The following is a 27275-nucleotide window of genomic DNA, read 5'->3' as shown; positions in this document are numbered from 1 at the left end:
CAGGGTGAATACGCCAACAGGAAACGTCTAAGTTTTTCTTACCATAACGCAGTTTACATTTGTAGGGAAGACCTGCGTTATCTGGAGCAATGGAGCGTGGTGTAACCTTATGTTGTCGCGCATTATGGAATGTTTTCAACATCTGTCTGTCTGTACATTCTGTAACAGTTTAGCATCGCTGCAACATTTTTACAAAGCCACGTGATTTTAACTCAACACAAGGATTTGTAGATGTATTCAAGGGCAAGATAGCACTAATTCGACGAAGAGGAACATGGTGAATAAAGAGGAGTTGGAGGAGCGACTCAAAAAGTTACTAGTGCGGCTAAGTAATATACAGGAGGGGAAACAATTAAGTACCATGGTGCAGATCATGGAGGATCTGCTCTTTCTGGCGCACACGGATGGTTGTGGTAAGACCCTTTTTTGTTTGAACGGTTGTCAGATTTGTGCATAACATTTATTTCAGTCTTTTGACACTGTGCATCAGGCAGTGTGCATATGCAATACGTATAGCCTGGGTTACATCCTCCGCAGTGGTGGAAATATTCCATTTAGATGAAATTGTCAACAATAGATCGAACTATGATCTATTTTTTTTATTATAACGTTTGGTGATGAATGTATTTATTTTCAGCTGCTGAACTCTTTGAAGGCAAAAATGCACACATGCCACTGCTGATAGTGTTGTTATCGTATACCAGCAGTAAGGGAGTACAGCAGGTAAGTAGAACTGCCATCACGCAGTTAACCCTTAAAGGAGTACCGTCACACTGGTGACGGGAATGTTGAGAAATGAACGTTCTAAAGAATATCTGGGTTCATTGAATTCAACATAGAATTTTAGAACCTTCAATTGTTGCTGAACTTAGAACGTTCAAAAACCTACACCTTTAAGGCAGTTCCCAGAGAAAAACTACTCTTTGAAAGACTGTGGTTGTCTGGTTTACAGGCAGGGTGGTCACTGCTTTGCAAGCTGGTAGAAATATGTCCTACAACCCTGGAGAAGTTGGCCCAACCTTTGGCTTTATCAAAGGAATGGGAGGTTTTGGGGGTTCACCAGTAAGTAGCCTATAAATAATACACATCGCTTGTTTATGTCTGAGTGAGTGGGAGCAGAGTGGATGACTGCACAATTAATGTATTAATTATGTTGGCAGCCATTTAATTTTGCTAATTGTAGTTTGGTTATGATATTAAACTATTATGAAATATAATATTTGAAAGATGTATGTTTCTATGTGTAGATGAAAGCAACCCAAGTATGTATGTTTCTGTGTATGTGGACAGGCAGATTCTTAAGGTGCTGGCCATGCATATCACAGACTGTGGGGTCTTTACGGTAACATTGCGAGCCTTGGCACATCTTCTCAGATCACGTAAGCAAGAAAGCAGTTCAGAGCTATTCACAACACGCTTCAGATGTGGAGTCAGTGCAGGAGATCATGTAGATTTGTGTCATGTAGACTATGTGTCATATCAAAATATTAATTGTATTGACTTTTTTTTTTTTTTTAATCAAAGCACATGTTGTTATGTCTTGAATGTCTTGAAAATGTTGCTTTTGCAGTTGCTTATGGTAGTTCTTGTAGGTCATTTGCAAAACTACATGATACATAATATGCATTGTTGTCTAATATAGCTGAGTGAATGGCTGTAAGCCAACAGGCATTCTGTAGTAGTCTTACTATAGTAGTATAGTATAGTATATATACTTTTTATATAAATTTGGTCTCTGCATTTAACCCAATCGGTGAATTAGTGAAACACAAACAGCACACAGTGTACACACAGTGAGGTGAAGCACATACTAATCCCGGCGCAGTGAGCTGCCTGCTACAATGGCGGCGCTCGGGGAGCAGTGAGGGGTTAGGTGCGGCTTCAGCCGCAGCCCACTGGCCGGGGCTCGAACCGCAACCCTCCGGTTACAAGTCCAGAGTGCTAACCAGTGGGCCACGGCTGCCCCTAATGCAAGTCAGATTGTGGTCTAGGATATAATTAATCAACTTAAACCATTAGATGAACTGAAATCATAGGGTACACATACAGTTCCAGTATTATGTAAAACTGTCAACTATTCACTACACTATTCATTCTACACTTCACCTGAGCTCTAGACTGACTGTAAAGTGCTATACCACCCAGACAATAAAAAAGTTTGAAGAGCATCCACACTAGATACTGCCTGCATGCTAAACACATTTTGGCCTTTACTAAGATGATAAACATACTAGTGATGTTTTGCTCTTTTGCCAGCTGACATACTGCTGCAGGTTCTGGAAGAAGATGTGGATGTGTTTGACCTGATCGTAGAAGGGATGAAGTCTTTTCCAGGTAGTGAAGAGCTGCAATTGCAGGGCTGTCGGGCATTGCAAGTGCTTCTCGAAAGAGGTTTGTTTGACATGCCGTTATATATAGTATAAGTATATATATATATATATATATATAAGTATATATACTATTTTGATCCCGTGAGGGAAATTTGGTCTCTGCATTTATCCCAATCCGTGAATTAGTGAAACACACTCAGCACACAGTGAACACACAGTGAGGTGAAGCACACACTAATCCCGGCGCAGTGAGCTGCCTGCAACAACAGCGGCGCTCGGGGAGCAGTGAGGGGTTAGGTGCCTTGCTCAAGGGCACTTAAGCCTTGCCTATTGGTCGGAGTTCGAACGGGCAACCCTCCGGTTACAAGTCCGAAGCGCTAACCAATAGGCCACGGCTGCCCCCTAAAAGAATACCTAGAATTGGTGAAATAACATATTTTCCATTCCAGGAATGGTGTGCTACTTGCTATTAAATGATACAATTTCAGGCAAAACAGACTAAAACATTTGGTGTATATCTTCTCCTGACTGAATATGTAAGGAAGTATAGTTTGTGGAGAAAGCGGGTGTGCACTAATAGGATGTGGAACAGAACCTGTGAGTTATGTTGTGTTGCTTTATGTCTGGTGGATATGAGGAGGTGTTACTAATATATATGTTCTTGTGGTTAATTTGAGCCTTTTGTGATATGAAATGCAACAGTATATCGTCATTATGTATTTCAATTAAATGGATAATAATGTATTTTAAAACCTAAAATGTGCAGTAAAACACACATTTACCTGGCCGTCATGAAGTATTTGTGGGATGATGCAACATCTTCCATCCCATGCCCAGTTTCAGATGAGCACCTGGTGGACTTTGTGGACAGACAGGATCACAGTGTGGTGGTGAGAGCAGCTCACGAGTTCCGGGACAATGAGGACCTGCTCCTGCACGCCCTTCGAGTGCTGCTGCCCCTGGCTGACCCCCGTGAGTGGCGTGTCTCCCAGCACGGGCAGGTATCTGCCTCCATCTGTCTCGCCCTCTGTTCTCTAGATTTCCACTCAAACTTTGTTTGTGTGTTTGTTTTCTGCAGCCAGTAATGTGGAGATCCTCATGTCCAAAAAGGAGAGGTGCTACTCCCTCATCAGTCACTCCATGCTCTCGTTTCCCCACTCGGAAGCCTTGCAGGAGGTTGGCTGCTGCCTGCTTCAAAAGTTCACCTCAGGTGGGCCCCCTCTGCTAACATTGCAGGTCACCGAGGGCTCTTTGATGGGGTCTCTCCTTCTGGAAGAGACCCTATCAAAGTCTGTGGAACTTTCAGTATCATCTTTAGTGTCATGGAATTTGAAGTCTGGTTTGAAGTTTGAAGAAAACTGTCAGGTTAGGTCGGTAAAGATTTGCTATTGATGTGAGGTTATCATATAATTAAGTTCACTTGCTGTGTGGAATTCACAGAGAGTTACTACAACATACTGGTACTGAATGGAATACATGGAGTCACAGTGACAGCGTGCCTCACTTACCCAGAAAATGCAACACTACAAGCATCTGCCCTAACCTGCCTGGCTGCCCTCAGTGAGTAGCGATAGATGCCCATCTATTCAGACTTTCTGACTCGCATCCACCCACACACATGCACACACACGCACACACATCTTCACACCCAAAACAACACTGAGTCTCTCCCAGATATCATCATATCAATGCATGAACTCCAAACCTTTGCTCATGCAAGTCCAAACTGAGTTGCAGTAAATGTGTGGGGGGACTCTTGTGTTTTCACCTAGCAAAAACGATTGTGCTGAACAAAGGGCTTGAGAATGCGACGGGTGAGGAGGAGGAGGAGGAGGAGGGCGAGGCGGAGAGGCATCAGATGAAGGGGGAAGAGGGTGGAGACCTGTGCTGGATGGAGGCGAGTTGCAGAGCTCTGGAGCTTCACACAGCAGATGCTGCAGTACAGGTGAGCTGGCAGAATGTCGCTCACTCTTTCACCTTTTCCTGCTTTGATTAAAGATCCTGTCATGACATCTAATCATGGAGAAAAATCTTTCTTTATCTTCTTTCAAAAACGGGTTCTGATTACACATGACCTGTATGTTAAACAGACTTGTAAAGAAGAGTGTTTAAGTAGAGAGCAATATTAAAGTAAAAGGATTAATCTCCAGACAACTGAATTGAACATGATTATCTAACAATTGGTGGCTACTGTCTTATTGTCATTCTGTAGCAGGCGGCATGCTTGGCACTGAACAGCCTGCTGATACATGGCAGTGGACTCATGTGGGATCATGTTTGTGAGGAGGAGGAGGGGAGGTACGCTTGCTGAACAGAACCAACACACACACACACACACACACACACACACACACTGACCCTTCTCCTATATGTCTGTGTCAGGAGTCCAGTCCAGAGGAAGATCATGGCAGCCATGCTGCTGCACTCCAACTGTGTGGGAGTGTTCCAGGCAACTGCTGTTACTCTCTGCAATCTCATTCAGCTTAACGGTGAGTTGGCCTGGTCAATGCCTGATTTACTGGCTCAACTCCACAGGAAGTTTAGGAACAGGTGGATCCACTCAATATCCTCTCACCAGCCACTTTATTAGGTATGTTCAACTACCAATTAAAACGGACATCTATTCAACCAATCACATGGCAGCAACTCAATGGATGTAGGCATGCCATGTAGACATGTGGGGGTTACCACTACAGGAACTCAGGGTAGTTTTACGGGGTCTCTGCAGTTTGCGCGTGTCTTCACTGCTGGAACCGGGGCTGACAACCTTTATGGAGCTTTAGTGCAGCCCTGATAAACTCCTGCAGTAACTCAAATAACTACTCCTTACAATTGAGATGTGCAGAGGAGCACTTCTGAATGCACAAAATGTCAACTTTGAAACAAATGGGCTACAGCAGCAGACCACACTGGGTGCCACGCCTGACAGCTAAGTACAGAAAACTCTGGCTACAATTTGCACTAACTCACGAAAACTGGACAACAGAAACAAGATTGGAAAAATGTTGCTTGGTGTGCTACGTCTCAACTTCTGCTGTGACATTCGGAAGAGACATTGGTAGAGTCAGAATGAAAGCATGAAAGCATGGACACATCCTGCCTTGTATCAATGGTTCAGTGGATATGTTCTTGGCACACTTTGGGTTCACGATAATTGCACAGCCTGCCTGAGTATTGTTGCTGACCATGTCCATCCCCTTATGACCACAGTGTACCCATCTTCTGATGGCTGCTTTAGGATAATGCAACCAGTCTCAAAGCTCTAATCATCTCAAACTGGTATCTTGAACATGACAAAGAGTTCACTGTACTCAAATGGTCTCCAGTCACCAGATCTCAGTCCAATAGAGAACCTTAGGGATGTCATGGAACAGGAGATCAGAGATCATGGATGTGCAGCTGACACATTTGCAGCAAATGCATGATGCGATTATGTCAATATGGACCAAAATCACAGAGGAATGTCTCCTGCACCTTGTTGAATCCATGCCACGAAGAATGAAGGCCGTTATGAAGGCAAAGGGGGTCCAACCCGATACTAGCACGGTGTACCTAATACATTGGTTTGTCAGTGTAAATTCCACTGAGTTGACAAGCTGGTTAATCTTGCTCAACCTATAGCCTACAACACTACACATTTGTACAAATTAATGGAACTATTTATTATGTTTTATTCAGGTAAAATCCGAGGACAGCTGCTGTCCCATGGCATCCATTTCAACGTTGTGGAGATTATGAAGCTGCACATACATTCTACTAGAGTGTCCAGCAGTGGTTGTAGATTGCTCAAGCAGCTCTTTCAGGGATGGTAAGGAAGCACCATTTTCATATCACAAAAATGCTTCAGTTTCTTAAAAGCATAATCTTTTTTGCACCATTTGTGGAATGTGAACTCAGCATATTGTTACTGAAAATACCAATTCTCTTAGAAACACTGTTGGTGTTGCTTTTGTATACAGCTACTGTGGGAAGAGATATGGAAACCAGGGGTAACCAAAATGCTTCTTCCTGTGTTCTGTTAACAGGAGGGCAAGTTTAGATGAGGCCACCATGGCTATGAATCTGATCTTAAAAGCTATGGTGAAGCATAACTTTCAACTACAAGTTCAGTTAGATGGTCTACAAGCCAGCCTAACGTTCCTAAGCCCAGGTAAGGACTATGGTCTTTATGTTTTTCCATATACAATCTAACCTACAAAATAAGTAAGGGCGCTTTCATACCTATTTTGTTTCCGAATCATAGGCTGAATCAACATTTTTTTCCATTGTCCCTGGGATTGTTTTGTGTTCACAAACCCACGCTCAAATAAATTGTTCTCTGATTCTGTGTGGTCCCCAACATCAAAGATATCTCCTAAAATATTTAATCATGCTGGTTTATTTGGGCATACAAAGGAAAGGCTTGACAAATAAAATATCATGCTGATTTTGGCTGGAAAAAACAAAACTTTCCAGCAGTCTTGGTCCATTTGTTTTGTTCTAAAACAGGGTGCATTTGCTGCTTTCACATATACCCAATCGAACTGAGCTTTGGGGGGAAATGCTCCACGTTCAGATTCAGCTGCTCTAAATGAAACCAGGTGTTACAACACCCTAAAATGAAACAATGTAGTACAGTGATATGTTCAACTGCTCTCTGGTAAAGGAAGATGGTGTTATTTAAGTCAATGTTGTGACTGCTTGCTGAGCAGACAGGAGTTTGCAGGAGCATGGCATGTCTGTGGCGGATCCGGATGCAGAGGACGTGTCTCTGAGGGTTCTGAAGAATCAGTGTGTGCTAGAGGGAGCTCACACAGTCTACCTGGAGGCTCTCAACAGAGTAAGAGATAAACATCTCTCAGTGGCATCTCAATCCATAACTGAAATTGCACATCTTCAGTTGCAACATTAAAGGTGCTCTAAGTGATGCTGGGCAACGTCACTTCTGTTAACTTTCAAACAAAACAGAGAGCTAGCTCGCTACCTCCCTTCCCCTCCCTCCCGTGCTGCTCCCGTGCAATTGAAACTCTCCTAAACACACATCTCGTCTGTGATTTGCTGGAACAGTTTGTTATGTTTTCATGGGCTAGGTTTGCCCAGGTTGTTTTTGTTGCCGTTCTTGGAGCCTGGGCTGTCCACAGAGATTGCCTTTTTTTACAGTGTATTCAGGACACAGACAGCTAGCGGTTGGTTAGGTGCTGTTTGCAGTAAGTGACATTTAATGTTTTAGCCTAAAAAATGCGTGGCATCGCTTAGAGCACCTTTAAGTTGTCAACAAATCAGACATAAACACTAAAACATGATTTTGGGTAAAACCGCTGCCAGCCTATGTCTTTTTGTCCACATTACATATTGGAGTGGACTTTTGGTGGGTTGAATGTGTCGATGAGCTGGTGTTTTATGTCTTATGTCTTTAGTTCATCAGCAACAAAGACATTCAGGAGTACGGCCTTTGTGTCCTCTCTGAGCTGGCCGGCTGCTCGGGGGCCGTTGACCTCATGTGCCAACAAGGGGCCATTGATACAGTCCTACATACACTACAGATGTTTCCAAGGAAACGTGGTGAGTCTGGGAACACTTTTGACAAATCTAAATGCAATTACTAGCGAGTCAACTTCAGGGAAGAAGAATGCACTGTATATGAGCTATGCTTACTCAAGGATTATACATTATTTGGCAAACCACATGCCACCACCACTGGTTTGTAGTTTATGTTAACAGCTAGGGCACTAGAACTCTGCAGCATTCTGAAGAGCCGTATAATAACTGAATAATAAAAAAAAAAGAACCACACTCACAGTTCCTTTAAACAAAATGTTTAATCGCCCCACAGATGTTTTGAGCAAAAAGCTCTTTTCAGCGTGTCATCGGCGATTACCTAGTAACCTAGTGAGTGCGGTTCTTTTCCTTGATATTCAGTTATTTACATGTAAGGATCCAGCACCCAGTGTCTTATTCTCAGGAGGTGTTGAACGCATTTTTCCATTGTTTTACGAGCCGCATAATAAGAAATATTAATGAGCAGATTTCCTCCTTTTCAGAAATCCACTATTGGGGGTTAAGCCTCCTGGTCTACCTCATCAGCAAAAAGAAGCTCTCTCGCACAATCGTTCCTGTCCTGGCCTCGGTGCTCGTGCAGTCTATGCGGCAGTACATGGAGGATGGAGAGATGCGAATGAAAGTGGGTGTGCGAATGTTTGTGACAGTCATTGGTTTTCTGTTTTTGTTTAGTTTACTCTGTTGCGTATGAGGCTGACACCCGCTCTTTCTAGGGTTTCAGGGTAGCATGGAAACTGATGGACACCTGCTCTGCTGCAGCGGCTGCGCTCGAGAGTGAAAACTTTGCCAGGGAGATCTTTGATCAGCTGAGGCAACACTCCTCAGAACAACGTAGCGATTCTGTAAGTATGAGCTGGTGATTAACAACTTTGTCAGGAGGAGTTAGATTTACATACATACTCTGCTCTCTGCTTGCTGATATGTAAAAGGTCTGTTATTTGATCTGCAATGTAAACGTGTGCTGGTGTGTGTGGCAGCTGCACAGGTTGAGCTGCCTGTGCTTGTCTAAGATGGTGGCTGATGGCGAGATTAAGTACACCGTGCTGGAGAAGGCCTGTGAAGCGGAGGATCTGCTCATGGCTGAATGCCTCATACTGCTGGGAGCCGACATCAACAAGAAAACCAAAACAGAGTCCCTCATATACCAGGCAAAGAGATGTTGTGTAATGATCAATGATTGTTCTGAGTTGTGTGTGTGTGTGTGGGGCACGTGTAACAAAGTAGGAAGGCCACAGCTGTACATCGTCGAGGGGTTAAACTAAACTAAAGCAACACAAACCAAACAATGAAAGAATCTTACTGCTCCCTACATGCTAGCGCTACATGTGGTGCAGAACTGGGTAGTATGGTTCTAACCATATATGAATGCATCTGCATGTCAGCTTGGCAGGAGCCTCAGAGAGCGGCCAACATACCGGTGACGTGCTGGCACTCCCTGCCTGGTACTCCTCCATTAAGCTGGGCCAGCCCTAGCCGTTTCGGGTTTTAAGTTCAAGTTTTTATTTTCCTTTAAGGTGGTGTAAAATCCAATGCAAAAGGTTGTCCTAATGCTACTGTTCATGTGGCTACAAACAAAAGGGAAGAATATCGGCCCTGCTCCCACAGCAGGCCTCAACTCATTGTCTGACCTGATTGAAAGGACAGGTGTAATTTACCAATTAGCCACAGGTAGTGACATCACTGATGCTCCGCCTGTAATGCTGCCTTCATGCCACATCGGCTATTCGGAAATTATGAAGAATGACTTGAATGCAAAGTTGGGTTGGATTTGATGGAGACTCGTGCTGAACTCTTGTGTCCTGAGGTATCCGACTTGACATCACTATCATATTCTCCAACCACAGCGGCCTCCCTTGCAACAACACAAGAGGCGAATCTCACTCTCATGACAAATAGGCATGGTAATTTATCACCAAATTAACACTACAGATAGAAACACTCCCCCAAGACATTTTCCTTCTTGCTCAACCATAGTAAGCAGCTCTAATAACTTATTTTGCGTGTCCTGTATTTGTTTTCTGAGCTGAACACACTTAAAGTCGGGTCCTCTGAGTTTACAGCCGGCATGAAGGCATTATAGGTCAGTAGCCTATCCTAACACACGGCACACCCTGTCAGTGTGTGGTGATATGATATGATGGGCCTGTCAGAGAAATGACCCTCACTGCTCATGACGTGGTCATCATTTTCACAGTCCACAACACACTCTCTCACACTCTCCCTCTCTGTCACCCTCTAAGGTGTGTGAGCGTGGCGGGCCACTGGCTCTGGTGGAGCTGCTGCTGAGTGCGGGCGTTCACGAGCAGCACTTGCGGGGAGCTCTGGGCACGCGTCGTGAGGCGAGGGGATGGCCCTGTGGTCATCCTGCTGCTGGGCCGCCTGGGCCTGGACCTCAACAACAGTGCGCTCTGCCTGGGGGGCTTCAGGCTGGGCCGCCTGGAGGCTGCCTGGCTCAGCCCTCTCCTGTCCGAGCGCAGAGTTCCTCCCAGTGGCCACAGGAGGAACTGTAAGTGTCTCCTGCATGTCCCTTCCACTGTTGTAGCCATATAAAGGGTGCTGACCCATTTATACATGTGTGTGTGTGTGTGTGTGTAGGTAAAGGCCAAAGTTTAGCTCGACAGATCCAGTTACTCCAAAAGAAGAAAGGAACTGTGGGCTCACCAGGAATGCTGAATGACCTCTCCGGGTACCTTTCAGGGGAAGAGAGTGATGACTCCAGTCACATCTCTCTTGAAGACAGCCTTGTCTTTACCTTTGAGGACATAGAGAGTGATGGTGGGTCTCGCTCTGTTTTCAGCTGTTTTTACTTTATATAATATAATAGTAATAATATAATATTGACATATTTCAGGGGGAAAATAATCTATGGTCAAGTCAACTTTATTTATATAGCCCATTTAAAAACAACAGCAGTTAAACCAGTCAAGAAAATAAATTAGACTAGACTAAAACAGAGATCTGACCCCATATCATTTGCTGTGCACAGGAAGTGAAGGAGCCCACAGTGTTCTGAAGCTCTGTTGTGATTCGCCGGAGGAGCAGAGGGCCAGGTCAACACCAAGACAAAACGGCCGACCCAGACACAACAGCTCTGAGGTAATGTGTGGATTTATGCCATCTGTTTACCAATGTTACGATGGTCTCATTTGATGGCTTACTTCACCCTGTGCTCTCGTTCTCTCACAGGGAGGCCAAGTAGAGTCAGACTCGCAGGAGTTTTTACACAAGAAGCTTAATAGACACTTGCAGAATCACAGAGGTAGGAATATATACAGTGGAAAATATTCTGAGTGTGATTTGTATTGTTTTTTTTCTTTGAGACTTACTTATCAGATCATATTGATTTTATAATATAACATATATGTTTGTTGTCATATGTAAGGCCTATAAAAGCTTGAAGGCTTTGATAGCTATTGTAAGATGATTGTGGGCTTTTAAGCAGGAACAGAATTGCCAGAGATCTCCTCCTTCTCCAAGGCCAGTTGCTGTGGTACTCTTTAAGGACCTGTTTTAAATTGAATCTGCCTCTGTGTGGTCTCTGCTGTGTTGGTCAGTACTTAACTCTGGTGAGAGCCCCTCTCCCTCCCTGTCGGGTGGAGACCGAGAGCACATCCGCCTGCTGGACCTGTCCGGGAATGAGCTGGACAGCCTGAGCTGTCTGATGGACAGCCTCACAGTCCAGAAGCAGCTAGAGTATCTGCAACGCCTGGACCTGAGTCAGAACGCCCTGACCAAGTTCCCCAGCTCCCTGTGTGAGGTATCCACTGCTCCTGTGTGAACTTCAGAAGTTCAGATAGTGGATTAAATAGTTCAGGTAGTTCAAAGTGGATTAAACTCTGTTCTGCTGAATGAAAGCACCCATCTGTATCTGTGTAATGTGTCTCAGTGTCTCAGGAGACTGACTCGTTTGGATCTCCAAGGCAATCAACTACAGTCACTGCCAGCCCAAATCCTGGGCTTGCCGGCTCTGAGCGTGCTCAACGTGTCACGGAACTGTGTGGGCCCAGTGTTAACCTTTGACCCTGCGGTCTGCTGTCCGACTTTGCGACAGCTTAATCTGTCCTTCAACCACATCACCACCTTCCCGAGCCAGCTCGGCTACGTCATGACACGACTGGAGGAGTTCTTTCTTGAGGGGTGAGTTGACTGCTGGGAAATGGAGTTGTCTTGGACAGCACAGATCACTTATTTACATACTTCCTCTGACACTTTTTTTCAGGAACCAGATCAGTGCTCTATCTGGTCCCCTCTGTCTATCTGAACTGAAAGTTCTCGATGTGAGTAAGAACAGTATAGAACTCATCTCCAGTGACTGCCTGTCTGAGTGCCCCAGACTGGAGACTCTGAATGCCTCCATGAACAAACTCAGTAAGTTAAAGAAATCAGTTCACAGTTTACTTTAATGATTGAAATGGAAATATTTTCTTTTTCTGATATTTCTTTTTCTAAAGAATTAAATATTGTCATGATGTACTCTGTTCCTAGGTTCTTTGTCACACCTTCCCACAAAACTAACTACTCTAAAGTTTTCAAACAATGACTTCACAGTTGTACCTGATGTCATTGTGAATTTGCCAAAGTAAGTAGATCTTCTGCACAAAAGAAATATGATGGCATTATTTTGATATGTATGATTTTGGTTATGATCATGGTTTGATTAGTTTTTGCCCATTGAAAGGAAAGGGATTGTATTTCATTTGCTGGAGAGGTGAAATACTTAAGGCAACTTCAAAGACACAACTCTTCTCTCCCTTCAGTTTACAATCTGTGGACATGAAGAACAATCAGATCTCCGTCTTGCCTGGACCATCTGCATGGGCATCTGTGAATCTCCGAGAGATCATGTTCAGTCACAATCAGATCGCCGCGCTGGACCTGAGTGGACCAGCCTACAAATGGGCTCGGGTAGAGAAGCTCCATCTGTGTAACAACAAGCTTACTGAGGTATTCACCATTCCATCAGTCCTCTGTTGTGTATAGGACAGTTGTGCTACTAAAAGAGTTACTGTTGATGACCTCATTCTGAGACATGTGTCTGTGGTCACAGATTCCTCCACAGATTGGCCTGCTGGAGGAGCTCACGTCTCTAGATGTAAGCCGGAATAGCGGCCTGCGGTCCTTCCCGGATGAAATGGGAAAACTGGGGCGGCTGTGGGACCTGCCCCTGGATGGGCTGAAACTCCAACTGGACCTGAAACACATCGGGAACAAAACCAAAGACATTGTCAGGTTCATATTGCCATGGCTTTAAAATGTCCTGGAGTATTTGTACAGCCACTTCAATGATATCTTTACATTGCCAGTGTTTGTTCAACCAAAAATGTAAAAAAGTTACAAGTTTACTAAATGCTTTTTTAAGTCACAAGAAATCACCCAATGTTTTAAAAGTGTATTTGATTAATTGTCACTCATTTGTGCAGATTTCTGCAACAGCGGCTGAAGAAGGCGGTGCCCTACCACCGCATGAAGCTAGTGGTGGTGGGCAATGGGCAGAGTGGGAAGACCTCGCTCATGCAGCAGCTGATGAGGCTGAAGAGGGTGCAGGGGCACCAGGGGCCGAGCCCCGCCAGCATCCACGTCAGGGACTGGAGCATCCGCGAGCGCGACAAAAAGAACATGGTGCTCAACGTGTGGGACTTCTCAGGTGTGTGACACTATACAAGGACAATTACCACTCCACTGATTGGAATACAAACTAGTCAGTGGTCTGCTGTTTAGCACAGGCTTGACCTCTCAAACTTGCGTGTTTAAACAGGTGGAGAGGAGTATAGCGAGTCGAATCCTCATTTTATGGGTCCTCGTGCACTCTACCTTGTGGTTTACGATGTCAGCAAGGGTGTGAGTGAGGTGGATGCCATCAAACCCTGGCTCTTCAACATCAAAGTACGCTCTGTCCAAATGCTTGTTCGTTATGGCTTCAGTCACTGTTTCTTCACTCGGGTGATGCTAGCTGTGTTGCTGTTGCCATGTGTAGGCGGTGGCCCCCCTGTCCCCTGTGATTCTGGTGGGGACTCACAAAGACAAGTGTGACGAGCGACAGAAGGAGGAGTGTTTTGAGAAGGTGCGGGAGGAGTTGATTGGACAGCCAGGGTTCCCAATTATCCGGGATTATCACGTGGTTTCCATCTTTGATGACGCAGACTCTGTCAACAGACTCCGGAAAGCCATTGTCAGGGAGGTGGTTAACTTTAAGGTAATCTAAATGATTTGCACAATTTGCATATCAATATTTGCTCTACTTGTTCCTCACCATGAACAGTGTTATTGTTAAATGCTTTATACCGTTTTGCTACGTAACTACAGTGCATACGGAAAGTATTCACAGCACTTCACTTTTTCCACATTTCGTTATGTTAAAGCCTTATTCCAAAATGGACTCAATTCATTTTTTTTCCTCAAATTCTACACACAATACCCCATAATGAAAACGTTTTTTTCATGTTAATTTAATTAATTAGTAATAAATAACGAACATATAATATTTTCATAAGTATTCACAGCCTTTGCTAAATACTTTGGCACCTTTGGCAGCAATTACAGCCTCAAGTCTTGTGGAATATGAAGACACAAGCTTGGCACACCTATCTTTGGCCAGTTTCGCCCATTCCTCTTTACAGAACCTATCGAGCTCCATCAGGTTGGATGGGGAGCGTCGGTGCACAGCCATTTTCAGATCACTCCAGAGATGTTCAATGGAATTAAGTCTGGGCTCTGGCTGGGCCACTCTAGGACATTCACAGAATTGACCTGAAGCTACTCCTTTGATATCTTGGCTGTGTGCTTAGGGTTGTTGTCCTGTTGAAGGCTGAACCGTCGTCTCAGTCTGAGGTCAAAAGCGCTCTGGAGCAGGTTTTCTTCCAGGATGTCTCTGTACATTGCTGCATTCATCTTTCCCTCAAACCTGACTAGTCTCCCAGTTCCTGCCGCTGAAAAACATCCCCACAGCATGATGCTGCCACCGCCATGCTTCACTTTAGCGATGGTTGTCCTTCTGGAAGGTTCTCCTCTCTCCACAGAGGAACTCTGGAGCTCTGTCAGAGTGACCATCGGGTTATTGTTCGCCTCCCTAACTAAATCCCTTCTCCCTTGATCACTCAGTTTAGAGGGACAGCCAGCTCTAAGTCTCCTGGTGGTCCCAAACTTCTTACCCTTCCCTAGATCTGTGCCTCAATCCTGTCTTGGACAGACAATTCCTTCAACTTCATGCTTGTTTTGTGGTCTGACATGCACTGTTAACTGTGGGGCCTTATATAGACAGGTGTGTGCCTTTCCAAATCATGTCCAATCAACTGAATTTACCACAGGTCCAATTAAGCTGTAGAAACATCTCAAGGATGATCGGTGGAAACAGAATGCACCTGAGCTTAATTTTGAGCTTGATCGCAAAGGCTGTAAATACTTATGTACAAGTGATTTCTTCGTCTTTTATTTTTAATAAATTTGCCAAAATCTCAAACAAACTTTTTGTAAGTTGTCATTATCGGGTATTACGGTATGTGTAGAATTTTGAGGGGAAAAAATAATGTAATCCATTTTGGAATAAGGTTGTAACATAAAAAATGTCGGAAAAGTGAAGCACTGTGAATACTTTCCGTATGCACTGTATATGGAAATCAAGATTATGTGACTGAAAGCAGGATCATCCAGGTTCCAGGTTTAGGATAATAGAATGTGCTTTCATACAACTGCACAGACGTGGTTTTGTGTGGCCCATCTTGTTGCTCTGCTGTGTGTGTGCCGGTCAGATCCAGGGCCAGCATGTGATGGGCCAGCTGGTGCCGGACTCTTATGTGGAGCTGGAGCGGAGGTTGCTGCGGGAGCGTGAGCTTGTGGTCCCGGAGTTCCCCGTGCTCACGCACCGCCACCTGCTGCAGATGATCCAGGACAGCCAGCTGCAGCTGGAGGAAGCGGAGCTACCACACGCCATCAGCTTCCTCAGCGAGACCGGTGAGACTCGGGGCCCGATCACCACAAAGGATCTTACTCCAGCTCAACTGTGCTGCTGTGAACCACAACATAAGCCTAACATAATGTACTAACATGAACATTTATTTGGTTATAAATGGTGCCTATTAGTGGTGTTTAAATGTGCTCATTTGATTTTTATATCCATAATAAGCCTTGCTCAAGCCACTAGAACATATTTTTCTTCAGTAATACAAAAATTAAAAGTACAATAATCATTTAAGCAAAATCTTCAGTATAAACATAGGGGAACACAGTGTGTCCTATTCTAACTGTAGTAGGAATATACTATAACTGCAAATCCAGGGTGGCATAGTGACTAGATATGTAAAATGTATGAACAACAATGCTCAAGATTTTAAAGCTAAAGTTTACAAGAGCCAGACTAGCCACTGTTTTCCCCATGTCACAGGCACAATATATTGGGAGGCTAAATAAGAATATCTGAACTCATTCCATGCCTGCAGGTGCATGGAGAGCAAGTGCAGTTTCCTCCAGTCCAGTGCAGCCGTGGGTCTCCTGGGCAGAACTCCCAGAAGTAGTTCTCTGTGTTCAGATGGCCATTTTCTCTTGTAAATAGGGATGGTGTTTACTGTATGTTAAATTGCACCTGTGGCCAAACTGAAGGCATTCAGTCATTTTTGTTTGTATGTTTTGACAAAAGGATAGATGTCAAAATGCCCCAATGTGTATTACAAGTTGCAACTTCATCCTGTGTTCTGTGTTTATCATTTTAGGGATACTCCTGCATTTTGATGACCCTGCCCTGCAGCTTGGGGAGATCTACTTCATAGACCCTCAATGGCTTTGCAATATTATCTCACAGGTAGACACACACACACACACACACACACGGGTCACCCACACAGTGTCAGAAAACTGAATGTTTGATCATCTCCTTCTTACATCCATATTTAATCATCTGTGCATCCAGTCAGTCATGATTAGCTCTATCAATGGCAACTTCTCTCCACACAAATCACTTTCCTGTCCACAAGCATGGCTGTGTTCCAGTTCTAACGGCCTGGCACTGTCCTACAGACCCTGGGCCTGAAGATCTGTAGTGGTGGGGAGCATCTGAGGGGAGTGGTTCAGCGCGCTGTTCTGGAGGTGTTTCTCACGGAGAGCCGCAGTTTCCCCAAGAGCCTCCTGACTCAGTACCTCAAACTGCTGGAGAAATTTCAGATCGCTCTCCCTCTTGGCCAGGACCAGTTCCTGGTTCCTAACAGGTAGCCTTTTCTATTGCCATCTAGCAAACCATTGGTGGTGAATCTATTCATAGTATTAATTGTGTATATGTAGACAAAGTAGACTTTACTCTTTACTCTACTTAGGGGGAAGCCGTGGCCTACTGGTTAGCGCTTCGGACTTGTAACCGGAGGGTTGCCGGTTCGAACCAGTAGGCACAGCTGAAGTGCCCTTGAGCAAGGCACCTAACACTCAGACACTTCACAGTTTTCACATAGATACATAAATGCAAAGACACGGGGTACATGGACAAGGATGCATTAACAGAGGAAAAAGCACAAAGGTATATGGACAAAGCAGAAGAGGAACTAGACAGAGAGATAAATATGTTCATATTATCATCATCAGCAGTCCATGTAGGCCTAGTTGACCTGCTTTTGGTAACTCTGACTTCACTATTCCTTGTGTTTGTTGCACAAGTCTATATGAGGAGAAACCCATCTTTGATCTGCCTCACTGTGAGCACTCGGAGGTCATCATCCGACTCTACGAGATGCCCTACTTTCCCATGGGCTACTGGTCCAGACAGATCAACCGTCTCCTGGAGGTCTCTCCATTCATGCTGTGTGGAAGAGGTACCGCCATCTAACAACAGAACTCAACACTAGTGATGTGTATCATATGCTGTGCATACATAATATGTATTGCATAACCAGTTACAAGAACAATTACAAGAACCATAACAAGAAACATTGAACTAACTTGGTGGTTTATTGTTCCTTTGTCAAGTGTTTGTGGTGTTTGGGTGGGTTTGTGTTGAACAGAGAGGGTTCTGAAACCCAACCGATTGTACTGGAGGAGGGGCATCTACCTGAGTTGGTCCCCAGAGGCCTACTGCCTAGTAGAGGCTGATGCCGTGGAAAATGGCCCAGCCAACGTCATAAAGATCACTGTTCCCTGCTCTCGCAAAGGTAACTGCTCTCAACAAGGGCTTTCTGTCCTAAAGAGGCAATTCTTAGTTTCACTTTAAGAGATGTTTTTCTAGTGCAACAGTATCATCTTGGGGAAAAAGAAACAGTAAAACTATATTTGCATCAGGTGTCAATGCTGTCTTGACAAAGGTCTTTGAGTATCTTGGTGTATGTTTAATCTATCACTTCTCCAAACACACCTGGCTTACATCAATGTCATTAGTAAGGTATCGATCAGCCAAATAAGATGCCATTGAAGGTATACAGACCAGGGGAAGACTGCATCACCAACAGTAGCTGATAGCCTGGCATCTCAGTTGACTGTGTATTTCTTCCTGTAGGTCGTGTTTTACTTGGGCAAGTGGTGGACCACATTGACTCCTTGTTGGAGGAGTGGTTCCCTGGTCTTCTCACCACAGACATCCATGGGAATGGAGAGACCCTGCTGAAGAAGTGGGTTTTGTACAGCTTTGATGATGGACAAGAGTGCAACAGGATGCTGCTTGAGGAAGTGCTCAACCACATAGATGAAGGTCTGTTTTAGTTTGCAACCATGCAACAAGCGTGCGTATTAATGCCATGATGTAAATGCATGGGTGCTTCAGGTTGTCCATGACCCAGACATTGATATCCACATTTTGGTGTCATATTCGTTCAAAGGGCTGAATGGGGTCATGTGTGACTGTTGTGTTTCAGACTGCCTGTTGGTGAATTCAGAGGACTCCCGCTGCACTGTGCCCATCGCTCAGATCTCCCCTGACCTCATTCTGAGTGACCAGCCTGCCAGCACAATGCTCAACAGTGAGGTGCTCGAGATGGACCTTTCCAAAGAGTATCTTCTGGGTGAGAGGACTAGAGGAGCTATTCTGTAACATTAGTATGAATCTCCCTTTTATTTAGAGGTTATGCCGACATGCATGAAATACAAGACACAACATCATACCTGCCAACACTCCCATTTTTCCTGGGTTTCTCCCGTATCTCAAGGACTTTAAAAATCAATGCTCACTTTAAAATCACTGCTCCATTAATCCCGCCCCCCCCCCGTGGCAGGTATGCACAACATGTTGGCACAGAATGCCAAACATGGCAAAAGAAACTGGCATGATTTGATAGATAGACATCATTGTTTAGTCTTACCTGTCCTCATAGAGGCGTAAAAGATCAGGAAATTAAACAGCAGCTCAGATTAAATCTGATGATGTGTGTGGTTGGGCACGTCCCGCAGCTGCGTACAGTAGACGATATGGGTCTATCCTGAAGCCGTGTTGACTTCTTTTCTCAAAACTTTACTCAACTAAATATTACAACTCTATACTTACTTTTTGATGGTTGATGCTCCATGACTCTCTTCAACTTAATGTTAAATTGTATAAACTGTGTGTTTTGTGTGGATGCATGTATACCTGAAGGAGATGGAGGTTTTGGCTCAGTTTATAGAGCCATTTACAAGAATGAAGATGTTGCGGTCAAGATCTTCAACAAGCATGCATCAGACCTCTACATCCACCGACTGGTCAGACAGGTTAGCTATTCACTCAGCCATGCTAGCACTTGAAGTCACAGCCATGCAAACAACTAAGGCTCAGATTCCTGATTCATTCTGCCGTGTCATGTTTGTCTTGTATCAGTGGCATTGTTTGCTCCGCCTGGAATTGCTATTTCAGACACCAATGAGCAGTGGAGTCAGGGTAAGACTGTTTTTAGTGGCAGGCTAGCACATACCGTTGACTTGCGCTAGCCTAGCCTAACTCTGCAATTAGAAGGACTGGATGAAACGTGTTGAAAACGGTCTCCACGGATAAATATCACACTTGCTTACTTGGAAATTAGGTCCTATGTCCAAAATCCTGAACCACCCCTTTAACCATACTCGGCACTGAAACCCGTCAAACTTCTTTCAGAGTCCTTTATCACATGAATTAAGATTAAAATAATTTAATTTCTGAGCACCACAAAGTCAGACCTCAGCACCTTTTTTAATGTAAGATTGTTCTTAGGTCACATATCAATCAAATCATAACAACTGCAGGCCTACTGTTTTTTAAATCATGTGTAGTAAGTAAGTGTAAATGTGTGTGTCTAAACATGCTTTAATGAGCTTACACTTTAATGAGCTGAATTTGAGCTTACAGTTCTTTCACCAACCTATGTGTTTTACATTAACTTACAAAATAGATACTCTAGTCCTCAGATAGAGGAGGGTTGCTGCTTGCTCTGTTATTTCTGTCCCTCCCAAACTGCATTGAAATGGTATGTTTAGCAGCCAGAACTTCAACATTTCCAGGGGGAGAAATCTCCGGCCCCCCTCTAACATGACCCCCCCGAACAAAATTGCCTGATTGTGCCCCCCCCTGAATTTTGGCTTGCATGACGCCCCTGCCAATGAGTCATCAGGTAACAGGCCTAACCCTTTAGCACAATCTGTTTTTCTGTTTTTCCCGTTTGAACTCAACCCTGTTATGTCAATCATGGCTGAACACACACGGGTAGCATTCCATTTCCATTCCATTACTGTTCCATTACAAAACAGGTTTTGAGAGGGTTTGACATGCAGAGTCTCTTGACCTCTCCCCGTAGGAGTTGGCCGTACTGGGCCGCCTGCACCACCCCAGTCTGGTGAGTCTGCTGGCCGCCGGGATCCTCCCCCGCCATGTGCTGGTCATGGAGTTGGCCCCGCTCGGCTCACTGGACTCACTCTTTGAGCATGAAAACTGCAGCCTGAACCGCAAGCTCCAGCATAGGATCGCCTTACAGGTGGCCGATGGCCTGAGGTAGTTTACACACACTACACAACCCCAATCACCAAAGACTGTTTAGCTTAGCATGTTTTTCAGATACCGTCCCCACCATAAGTTCAGTTCATATCCAGAGTGAGCATTTATGTCTTTAACAGAGAGTGTTCATGTATAGCCTAAAACACGCTTCACTACTAAAGGGCAATTAAACATCCCACAATAATATTCACATAAATACTTTATTCAATTCCCATTTCATAAATATGTGTCTTTTAATGACTCTACTGCATTTTAACTTTCGTTTTAAAAAACTTTTGTTTTTTCTTCTATTTTAAGTTTAATAGGAATTCAAACTGTAGATCCTAAACAGACATTATTCTCCCCCACTCCCCTCTCTCTGTGTGTGTGGGTAGATATTTGCACTCCTCCATGATCATTTACCGAGACCTGAAACCCCATAATGTGCTTCTGTTCAACCTGAAGACAGACTCTGAGATCATTGCCAAGATCACTGACTATGGCATTTCCCAGTACTGCTGCAGCATGGGCGTCAGAAGCTCTGAGGGAACACCAGGTAGGCCCTCTACCCACACTTCAAGGATTAGCTTTAGCCTGTTAGCCTTGACATCAGTGGGCCTTACTTAAATACATAAATACATTCATGAATATAATAATATAAATAGAGAAATAGTTGCCTTGTAGATCACATCAGTGAGTTTTATAAATGAGATCAAATCAGATGAGTGAAAGAGTATAGTATAATATTATGGGCAATGTTCTGTGTCTACTATCTTTCCTTCAGGTTTCCGTGCACCTGAAGTTGCCCGTGGTGGAGTGATCTATAACCTGCAGGCAGATGTGTTTTCCTTCGGTCTGCTGCTGTATGACCTCCTGACTTGCGGAGAGCGCATCGCTGACGGCATGAAGTTCCCCAGCGAGTTTGATGAGATAGCGGTACAGGGCAAACTACCAGGTAAACGCGCTTCAGAAATCTCTCAAAGCCAGTTTAACATTAGTGTTTAAAGGAGTCAGTTTAAAGGAGCGATTTGTAGGGTTGTTATCCAACTTTGTTATCCAACTTTCTGTAGGCGACTACCAGACGCGAGCCTCTTCTGGGTTGCCAGATGTAGCCTAATGAAGACTTAGCTAACGTTAGTTGACCTGCAGCTGTTAGCAATGCAGATGAAGTTTAGCTACCTGTCGTGGAGAAATATGGCCAGCTCTGCATCAGACTTGATATTCTTCGTTTGACGAAGACATCGCCATCTCAGGAAGCTCCTCCGATGTCCACTTAATTTGTTTCTTGTTTTAATTTTGGAAATTTGCCTGCCTCTCGTAGGCGTTCATGACTACAACTGACAGCAAGTTGACAGTTGGCCTTTGCTAATTTGGCAACACAAATAAGAGGACACGCCAGCCCATTATTAATACGCTATTCTAGAATTAATCTTTCAAAACATAAACAAAAATTCCAAGAGATTCCGCCCTGTAACTCATTTTTTTTCATGGGTTTTACGAGTTATAGTAATGTTGTCAAATCAGCCATTCCTTCCATGCATCGTGTTTCCTTACTCTGACAACATATATGGTGATCATTTTTGGAATGGTTACAATTTATTTTCCATTATTTCCTACTGATCCTTTAACACTAGTCTGTTTAACCCAGCATTGAAGCAGAGGGTTTTTAGAGAGGGATTGATTGTTCCACTTCCTTTCAAGACCCGGTGAAGTACTACGGCTGCTCCCCGTGGCCAGGCTTCCAGATTCTGATGAAGGACTGCCTGAAGGAGAGCCCACAGGACAGGCCCACCTCAGCACAGGTCAGTCCAGCTCCAGTGGACAGCAGCCACATCAACCCTGTCAGGGTAGAGCTGCCCACCAATTACTTTTCCATATAGAGAATATATGAGTGAGCTGTACAGCATGAGTGTCAGTGGTGTGTAACCTGTGGACAGCACGTGTTCAGCAAATTCCCCTGTTATTGATTGGAGTGTAGGTGTTTGACAGGCTGAACTCAGGGGAGATGCTGTGTCTGATGACTGAGGTGACCGTGTACGGGATGCCCTCAGAGTGCTTCACTCTCTCCGGAGACCAGGGCTCACAGGTGTGGCTGGGTGGAGGGAGCTGCACCCAGAGACTTGGCTGCATCTCCTCAGTGGATCTACAGTCTGAGAAATCCTCTTCTCAGGTACTGACAGTTTCTACAGCTGCGGCCTTTGATAACAATGTAATAGAACATTTGTAGCGTGCTGTGTCAGAAGTGGGAGCTACAAACTTGCTTGTTGAGCTCACACACTGAGATGTTGTTTCCATTCTCTGTGTGATGTTAACTTGCAGGAGGTTGACAGTAGCCCAGTGCTGTGTGTGGTGAGTGTGCGGATCCCTGGAGAGCCCTGCGACTGGCTCGTGGCAGGAACACAGGCTGGCTCACTTATTGTCATCGACACTAGTAACCCCTCCAGTTTTCATCATCTCCAGAAGGCGTCAGACGCTGTGACGTCATTGTTTTTTCACACACACACACCACGCAGGTGAGAAATCTCCTCGCCCGGACCAGGAACAATTTCCAACGATGTGACTCAAAAACAGTCATTGGTAACATAAGTGATATGTCTGCCACTCGTTGCCTGTAGCTGTGTGACATTCTAAAACGTCCATAAATTCGGGACCATTTGCCTATCGCTTGTTTCAATTTGGGACCTTGCATTCGGAATTGTCATTTGTTTATTCAAAGTCTCAAGTCCAAAGTAGCCTGGGCTATTTGAAGTGTTGGTTTATTGCACATCATTTTTACATCATTTTGATTAGCCACTGCATCCACAGATTTGTTGGTGTGTTGTTGCAAAATCACATGCCATTTATTCATGGAGATTCTTTTTTCTATTATTCACAAGTGGTTTGAAGAATTACCTGTTGATTGGGACTGCAGATGGAATGCTGGTTATATATGAAGATTCAGTGTTGAAGGTACAGGATCACTATTTTTTAACGTTGAGTCATGTCCTTCCCTTGCAGTGAAAATTCAAAAGTATTTGGTTGGTTCACTCATGTTTTGGTGTGTACTATTGAGTCATCTTAATAGACACCTGCATCTGTTAGGCACTTCCTAGGATGTACCCTACACATGACCACGTGCCATTATCATGAATTTGATGTTATAAAAACGATCTACCCACACAAACGTACCTAAGTGACAGTGCAGACCTGCTGTCGATTTCTTGCATTGTTATGATAAGCACACCCATGTCTTAGTAGGTCTCTGTACTCTTTTGGTCACAGCACAAGAATGGGGCACCTGTGAAGACGGTTCAGGTGGGGAATGTCAACACCCCGCTGGTCAGTCTTTGTCAGTCCACTCACTCGCAGGACAGGAGCACAGTCTGGGCAGGCTGTGGCACCAGGGTGCTCTCCCTCACTACCGACTACGACGTCTGGAAAACCATAGACACAAAACACAGGCAACTGACTCAGTAAGTGCATGTTACAAAATGAGATATGAGGAATTGAAAATACATTCATAACTCAGTGTTGATCACAAGATGTCAAGGCACTCCAGGAAAAATCAAGAAGACAAAATTTGTATAACAAAGGCATTATTATAAAGACAAGTCTAAATCAGTCCAAAACCACTGAGACTGCCTATAGGGAAACCCATTACACCCATAGCTTTAACGTTTTTGTAGTTTTGTGACCAGTGTGTTTGAATTAGATATAGTCCATTCCTCATGCCATTCCATACCATTCCTCCACAAAAGAAGAAACACATTACGTGTGTGTGTGTGTGTGTGTGTGTGTGTGTGTGTACGCATACTCTCAGGAAGCAACATTGTGGAGTAAGCAGTGACACAAATGTATCGCGACTGGTGGTGGACAAGCATGTGTTCCTGAGCAAAGTTGGAGGCCAGGTGGTGGAGGTCTGGGACAAGAAGAGTGATAAGACCATTGACCTCATTGACTGCGCTCAGTTACTTCGGTGGGTTCATGACCGCATCACACATGTATACAAGTGACTTTTATATAAAGCACTTGCAGGCAAAGCTTTAGCATGAAATAAATACAAGGCTGTAATGTTGAATGTGTTGGTAACAGACAATTTCATTATGCTTTGCCATTGTTGAAGAGTTGTAGTAATTGTCAGCTCATGTGTTGATTGTGAATGCTACCAGACCGAACGCCTGCCGTAAGCCTAGAAGAGCCAGCTCGGACGTGTTTGGGGAGATGGAGCCATCTTGGGCCACTGTAAAAGCTTTGTTGGTGCAGCACAGCACCACACTATGGATCGGAACCAGAGCTGGACACATCCTGCTGGTGGAACTGACCAACAGGCAACTACTGCAGGCCATCAGTCTCCACTGCCACTCTGTCCGGAGCATGGCATCTGTGCTGATCGGTACGGAACAAATCCAGCTGTCTTTCACTGTTGTTTTTAAGCAAACTCTTGTAAGATAATATAACTTAAAGAAATAGTCTGTATTTGAATGTTTACATCATCCACACAAACATAAAGCTGACAAGCAGACAGACTCATGTAAACATTTACATTAAAAACACTAAATTAGGTGGTCTCTTTTTTCAACATGTCTTAATTTCAACTCCATATGGGCTAATTGTCTCATTTACACGGGTCTTGGGAGTAAATATTTTTCCCCTCTGTAAACCTAGAAACGCTCAACAGGAAAAGTGTTGTGATGGTACTGGGGAAACGGCAACGACTGGCCCAAGATCAAGTCAGGAATCAGTGTGGTAGGGGGAATGTTTTTGTTAGCTTTCTCATAACTCCTGCCACATGTCAGACACTGCAGTGAGATGTATTGCCACTGTATGTTAATCTATACATTTGTTAATCTATATGAATCTATACATTTGTTACTCTATGCTAATCTATACATTTGTTTACTCCAGATGAAGACTCTGTACTGATGGTTTGGAACAGCACCCTCCCCCTTGAAGTGAAAGACTTAAGTAGGCATTGTGAGCTAAGGGAGGAAATCACAGCCAAGATGAGAGAACAGCTCTTCGACTGAACCTGCGTTGCACTTACCCCCCACCCCCCAACTTCAAAAGCCAAAAATATTACGACACAATTATCATCAGGGATGGCCGTGTAGCCTATTCTGTTGCCTGATTTTCACTAAAGTATTGGGGGGAAAGGGACATGAATAATCTGAATATAATCAAGGGAAACCACTCGATATCTTTCTTTGCATGTCTGCCAAACAAACTTTATTTTACTGCATGGGGATGGATTCTGGAGTGTCTAACTTCAGTTAGCCTATGTTCTCTTGTGCAAACAGGTTGTGTGAATGTATCACTTGGATTTTATTTTATTTTATTTCATCACACATGAACATTCAAAAGGGATGATAAAGTAACTATTTATGCTGGATTCTCCTAGCACTTGCAATCAAACTGGAAACCCCTTTTGATACTTCTTAACGATTTTATTTTATTTATTGAAGTGTGGTCCAACATGCCACGGAAACAGATTGTAATATGAGACTGTTTGTATTAAAATTGCAGTGTTGTGCTATGCTTGTCTGGGACGTGTTGTTATGAAATTGTCGCATACAACGGGGTCAGTCAGCCGCCACGGTAGGCGGCACCATCACTCTGTACGTAAACGTGCTAATTACCAACATTTCGTTCGAAAATTCTTAAAACAACGATGTTTTTTAATACTTCAAAATAACATTTGCTAAATGAACCTTACATTTTTCAGTAGCCATAGGTGTGTAGATTTGAACAAAATCTAGTTTGGTTCTTAACAGGGCTTTTACTGCCTGAAATATAAGATTTTGTTTACCACGCTCGGAGTTTAGTGCTGGGCTGGTGGGTGCTTATTCCTTATTGATGGTGCTCGTCATCACTTTTGTCGTCACGTTGTAGTTCGTTTGTATTCATAGACAGTAAAAGAAAAGTAAAAGTTTGTAGTCCATGTGGCCTTTCCTGTCCAACAGTTTTCATGTGTACTTGGGAATTTGCCGTTTTTGTCACTTGAAAGCTGCATGTCTTTCTTTCACAAGCATCTTACACTATATTTTAAGCAAATACAGTTGTTTATTTAGGATTAGTGAGTGTATGTTTTAACCTTTGTTGTGGCATCCGTGTTTGTCACACATTCCGGTGGCAAAGCACATGAACACTTGCTGTCGGAAAAACAAAGTAGTTCTAGCCATGGGGGCGGTCCTTGTCATTCCGAGGTGCCCTGAATAGAGTGGTGAAGTCCCGCCCCTTCCGTTTGCCTCCATCTTTCAAAAAAATTTGAACGGCAGTCTATGGCGAAAAAGAAATTATTTTCTGGTCCCGGTTGACTTGTGCCTTGAATTACCCATATGATGTTTTTCAATTTTAAAGACAATTTTTCATGTAAAGACATTTGCAGTTTGTTTTGTAACTATTGAATTACAACATTGTGAAAGATTACGACTACAAACCCAACAGTCGCGCTAGTGACGTTAGCTCATTCACAGCCACACTAGATTGTACAAGCATACCAGCAACAGGTCTTAATTGGGCTTTCCTTGCCGAATAAAATACCATGAGTC

At 44.0% G+C, this 27275-nt stretch overlaps 1 protein-coding gene across 1 annotated transcript; it reads left to right on the top strand.

Annotated features, from left to right (window-relative positions):
- The first annotated feature begins 6 nt into the window (after positions 1 to 6).
- Positions 7 to 26260, top strand: lrrk2 (leucine-rich repeat kinase 2). Its single transcript, XM_048257969.1, is given in 52 exon segments — positions 7 to 413; positions 638 to 723; positions 953 to 1062; positions 1291 to 1379; positions 2257 to 2391; positions 3168 to 3302; positions 3409 to 3540; positions 3771 to 3890; positions 4103 to 4275; positions 4543 to 4628; positions 4713 to 4819; positions 6009 to 6138; positions 6356 to 6480; positions 7022 to 7149; positions 7727 to 7871; positions 8351 to 8490; positions 8582 to 8710; positions 8846 to 9016; positions 10109 to 10198; positions 10200 to 10374; positions 10464 to 10643; positions 10855 to 10964; positions 11055 to 11127; positions 11423 to 11625; positions 11755 to 12005; positions 12088 to 12236; positions 12354 to 12447; positions 12626 to 12812; positions 12916 to 13097; positions 13289 to 13512; positions 13624 to 13751; positions 13843 to 14061; positions 15614 to 15815; positions 16571 to 16659; positions 16875 to 17062; positions 17502 to 17656; positions 17846 to 17992; positions 18334 to 18525; positions 18689 to 18835; positions 19405 to 19517; positions 20573 to 20766; positions 21144 to 21304; positions 21533 to 21703; positions 22450 to 22550; positions 22727 to 22918; positions 23068 to 23261; positions 23625 to 23697; positions 24010 to 24200; positions 24548 to 24703; positions 24897 to 25120; positions 25393 to 25473; positions 25633 to 26260. Coding segments are annotated over 52 exon segments (7638 nt in total). The 5' UTR covers positions 7 to 274; the 3' UTR covers positions 25755 to 26260.
- Positions 26261 to 27275: the final 1015 nt, after the last annotated feature.

Source organism: Alosa alosa, chromosome 11 (genome assembly GCF_017589495.1).
Source record: "Alosa alosa isolate M-15738 ecotype Scorff River chromosome 11, AALO_Geno_1.1, whole genome shotgun sequence".
NCBI classification, from domain to species: Eukaryota; Metazoa; Chordata; class Actinopteri; order Clupeiformes; family Clupeidae; genus Alosa; species Alosa alosa.
This window is presented reverse-complemented; position numbering and strand designations above follow the sequence as displayed.